Raw genomic sequence first — 4,625 nt, 5'->3', positions numbered from 1 at the left:
CACCCAGAGATCAGGCCATGAACCAGCTTCCTTGCCTGGGAGAGGTGGGTCCTGATGCCAGGGCCAAGCGGTCCAGGGTCTGTGGGGCCTCCAAGCCTGAGCTGCGATCCTGTGTGTCCAGGTGCCACTCACGTCCAGCTGGGTGCCAAGCCCCAGGGTCCATGTGGAGAGGCAGAGCAGTGGTGACACCATGCTGGCCTGTGACCGCTGGTGTCCCACGACTCCACATCCCCGCACTGCGGCTGCTGAGTCCTGCCTAGGGAGGGCACGTTCTGGAAGCAAGAGGCCCGTGAGCCCTGAGAAGGCAGCAAGGGCATGGCCCGGCAGGAGCCCAGCACCTCATGGCCCTCTCTCCCCTCCTGCCAGAGCAGTGGCTGGCGCTCCCCGACTTCCCCGACTACCACAAGTGGGGCTTCTCACTGGCGGCACTGAACAACAACATCTACGTCACAGGTGGGCACCCACCCCGGGAGCCAAGCTCCCTGCTCACCTTCAGTTGGGGGAGCCATGTCTTCCAGACCCTTCCATGTTGAAACGATTTAAAGTCATGGGCCACATGCAGGTGCGTGGAACCGTGCCATGCACACTGCCTGACACGGCACCTGGGTGAGTTGAGCCCAGGGTGCTTCCCCACCCAGGGGCTCCCCAGGAGGATCTAGTGTCTCAGGGGCTCCCTGGGAGGACCTGGTGTCTCAGGGGCTCCTGGAAAGATCCGGTGTCCCAGGGGCTCCCAGAAAAGACCCAGTGTTGGGGGTCACTCTGCTGGAGTAGCCAAGGGTCCCCCAGAAGGACCAGGTTGGAGGGGCACCCTGCTGGAGCTCCTGTGAGATCTGGTTGGGGAACAGCTTCTGCTGACGGAGTGCTAGAACCACTGGTCTTGTCCCCTTGCTTTGGGGAGAGCTGGCCAAGGTCATGCAGCAAGGCTGCCCCCTGGAGAGCAGGGCTCCCCCTCTCTGTACTGCCACGGTCTCACCCTGGCCCAGAGCCTGGCAGCCCCGAGATGGTCCCTGGCCAAAGCGAACAGTCTGTGCTCAGCTGCCAACCCAAAGACGGGGGGCTCGCCAGCTCAGCCAGGAACGCCCCTTGGCAAGGCCTGCAGATGGGTTTCTGTAACGATGACAGTCGATCAGACCCCATGAGGCAGCTCTACCCGTCACACGGGTCTCCTGAGACACAGATCAACAACTAAGTCATGGCCTGGCGGGGGACAGCCAGCCTCACTGGCCAAGGCCCCCGGCTTGTAAGGGGCCCATGTGTGCAGAGGTGTGTCTAAGGTGTGGTGGGCACTGTGTGTGGCCTGGACGCCACGTGAAGGAGGTGTCCCTGAGCGGTTCTGACGTCCAGCTCAGCTTCCGTTGTCCGGCAGGTTCAGGCTAACCCGGGGTCCAGGCCGACTGTGTGGCCCTGCTCTGCTGTGTGCAGACAGAGAGGACACCTACGCAGTGACCTGGAGCCTGTCAGACCATCGTCACCTGTGGAAGCTGGGGGGGCAGCTGTCCTTCTCACGGGGGGCCACCATGAGCTCAGTGGGAGATGAGTGGCCTTGGCTGTAGTTCTGAGCCGAGAAGAGGTTCCAGTGCTCTGGGAGACCGTGTGGAGCTTGGGACGGGGCGCCATTTCAGTGCTCGTGTAGCGCGCTGGCCCATCAGTGGGACTCTGCCCATGTGGGCGGCAGCCCCTGCCCTGTGTAGGCCGTGGGCACTGTGTGGCGCCACTGTGGGCTGCAGGTGCTCTAGGACAGAATCTCTCCCCTAGGTGGCTCGCGGGGCTCTAAGACGGACGCCTGGTCAACCACACAGGCCTGGTGCTTCCCGCTGAAGGAGGCGGCCTGGAGGCCCGTGGCGCCCATGCTGAAGGCCCGCACCAACCACGCCAGCGCCGCTCTGAATGGCGAGATCTACGCCATTGGCGGTGAGCCCCCCTGGGGCTGGCTGCCCCATCCAGCCACGTGGCCACCCTCCCACAGGCCTGACTGCCGCATCTAGCCCACAGGGCAGCACTGCTAGTGGGTAGCCAGCCCCGCGCCTGGGCTCTGCAGCCTGTTGCCCCGGCGTAAGGCTGACCCTCTGGCCAAGGCCCCGACACAGGGAAGGGTGTGTCCCCCAAAGGTGCCTCGAGACAGCAGAGTCACCCCCTGGGGAGGGTCAGTGAGGGGACCACTGTGGCCCCTTTGCTGTCACTTTCTCTCCACCCCTAAGCCTGAGACAAGGCCTCTACTCGGCCTTATCCCCCACCCTGGGCACCCCAGTGCTTATGACAGGAGCTCCCCGGGAGGGGAGACCCACCACTGACATGCCAGCCCCCAGGGCAGCCTGTGGCTGGGGGACCAGCTGGCCTCTTGTTCTCGGTGGCTACCATGTCCCAAGCCCTTCCAAGGTCTCGGGGCCCAGGGCGAGCCAGGTGCCATCCTGCAGACAGGCCCCATTATTGTCCCTTCTGGACTCCGGGGGCAGCAACAAGACAGAGGGACCCAGGAGCCTGGCAGGGTCAAAGGGCCAGGCAGTGCAGGACACGGTTCCAGTCTGAGCTCTGAGCCTGCACCCAGTTCAATGCCTGCAGGAGCGGCCCCGTCCCCCTCCCCTGCTGGGGCACACCAGCCCCGCGTTTCCTGGGGCGCCTCCATACCCAGCCGCTGCAGCCCTGTCTCTGCCCCGCAGGCACCACCCTGGACGCGGTGGAGGTGGAGAGCTACGACCCCTACACCGACAGCTGGACACCCGTCAGCCCTGCCCTCAAGTACGTCAGCAACTTCTCAGCCGCCGGCTGCCAGGGCCGCCTCTACCTGGTTGGCTCCAGCGCCTGCAAGTACAACGCACTGGCCCTGCAGTGCTACAACCCCGCCACAGGTGCGCGGGGCCAAGGGGCCGGGGGCCCGGGGAGGGCCTGCTGGACCTCCCTGCCGTGCTACAAACTGGTCACAGGGTATGGGCCTGAGGGGCCAGGGAGGGACTCCCGGACCCCGCCCCCGCAGCGTACACAGGCACCCGGGGCCACGGGGAGCCCGGGGAGGGGACCTGGGGGACCTGAGGACAGGGCTCTGGAGAAGGCCAGGGACCACTGGTTCCTCCTGCAGGAGACAGCCCCGACCTGCTTAAGGAGGTGGGGGTGGGGCCAGATGACAGGAGGACAGGCGGCCACAGGCCCCTGGGCAGGGCTATGATCCCTCATAACGCGTGGGAGGGTGGGGGCCCTGGGTTTGGGGGCTGGGGGTGAGAAGCAGGTGACCACAGCCCTCTTACAAAGGGAGGGGCCGGTGGAGGAAGGCAGGGGCTGAGGGCTCAGGGGTTCAGAGGTCCCTGTCACAGTGCTGTGGCCCATCCCGCGGCCCATCCCTGCTGGGGCGTGGCCTCAGCAGAGCGGCTGAGGACGGACTGAGGCAAAGTGTCCAGGGAAGGTGGTGGGAGAGCCCGGGTCCTGAGTGGTGCCCACCACCTCCTCCGCCTGTAACTTGTCTGCGTGCCCAGGTTCTAGGCCCGGGCTAGGGGTGAGACCCAGCTGGACCCCTGGCTGGGGAAGTGGCTTTCCTGACCAGGGTCTCACCTAGTTCTGTCCCACGGGCCCACCTCACAGTGTGGGTGGAAGGACCTATGAGAAGACATGTGCCACATGCCCGAGGGACCCTGGAGTCCCTGCAGGGCCCACCTGGTGACCTGAGCCTGGGGGAGACAGATGAGGCGGAGGCCCCAGGCTCCAAGTGGACCTGGTCAGGGTGGGGTGGGCACGGGCCAGGCCAAGTCCTCTGAGCCCCCGAAAGCTCCCCTGGATGGGACTCTGGGGGGCACTTGCTCCTCCATCGACCCCACACCTGCCCCCTCCACCTCCCAGAAGCGGCAGTTGGGAGGGACGGAGCCCTCAGACTGCACACGGGGTCAGACGAGGAGACTGAGGGTCAGAGCGGTACCTGCCCAAGGTCACTCAGAGGACAGTCTTTCCGTGTCCTGTGTCTCACGACCTTTCCTTGGAGGAGTCTACCCAGGGCGGCGGAAGTGGCCGAGGGCGGTCCCAGTGCCACCTCCCAGGAGCCCCTGTGTCCCCACAGACGTATGGAGTGTCATTGCCTCACCTTTCCTGCCCAAGTACCTGTCCTCACCACGCTGCGCCGCCCTGCAGGGGGCGCTCTACCTCATCGGGGACAACACCAAGAAGGTCTACGTGTACGACCCTGGGGCCAACCTGTGGCAGAAGGTAGGACTGTCGGCGGGGAGCAGGGCACCTTCCCAGCCCCACCCCCAGGAGGGCGGCCCTGCCCACCTGGGACTCCCACCTAGGACTCCGGTTGGTCTGGGGTTTGCCTGTGGCAGGAGACAAAGTAAAGCGTGGGGTGGGAGGATCGTGGTGCCCAGTCGGAGCCCCCGGAAGACAGAGGGGGCCAACGACCTGGGGCTGAGGTCACCCTCCACACCCCGGTCCCAAGTGCCCCATCTCCCCCCGGGGCCGCCGGTCTCCCTCTGGGGACAGAGCAGCTCCACCTGCCAGGGCGTGGGCCGGACAGCTGTGGATTCACAGGGCCGTGGGCCATGTCTGTGTGGGCAGGCACTAGGCGGGCGAGGGGCTCCCATGCAGAGCACAAGTGGGTGCAGTCTCCCCGGCCATGGTGCCACAGCAGGAGAGGCAGGGAGGAGAGG

The 4,625-nt window shown here is 65.8% G+C and overlaps 1 protein-coding gene across 1 annotated transcript in view; it reads left to right on the top strand.

Moving 5' to 3' along the window:
- The window catches only part of KLHL30 (kelch like family member 30), a 12,748-nt gene that overhangs the window by 6,020 nt on the left and 2,103 nt on the right, over positions 1-4,625 (top strand). The window contains exons 3-6 of the mRNA XM_007941532.1: positions 367-453; positions 1,756-1,911; positions 2,658-2,846; positions 4,040-4,185. Of these exons, the coding sequence (XP_007939723.1) occupies positions 367-453; positions 1,756-1,911; positions 2,658-2,846; positions 4,040-4,185 (578 nt within the window). The remainder of the gene's footprint in view (positions 1-366; positions 454-1,755; positions 1,912-2,657; positions 2,847-4,039; positions 4,186-4,625) is intronic.

Source organism: Orycteropus afer, unplaced genomic scaffold (genome assembly GCF_000298275.1).
Source record: "Orycteropus afer afer isolate SDZICR_OR568_19922 unplaced genomic scaffold, OryAfe1.0 scaffold00006, whole genome shotgun sequence".
Classification (NCBI taxonomy): Eukaryota; Metazoa; Chordata; class Mammalia; order Tubulidentata; family Orycteropodidae; genus Orycteropus; species Orycteropus afer.
The sequence above is the reverse complement of the archived record's forward strand: the minus strand, read 5'-3'. Positions and strand labels throughout refer to the sequence as shown.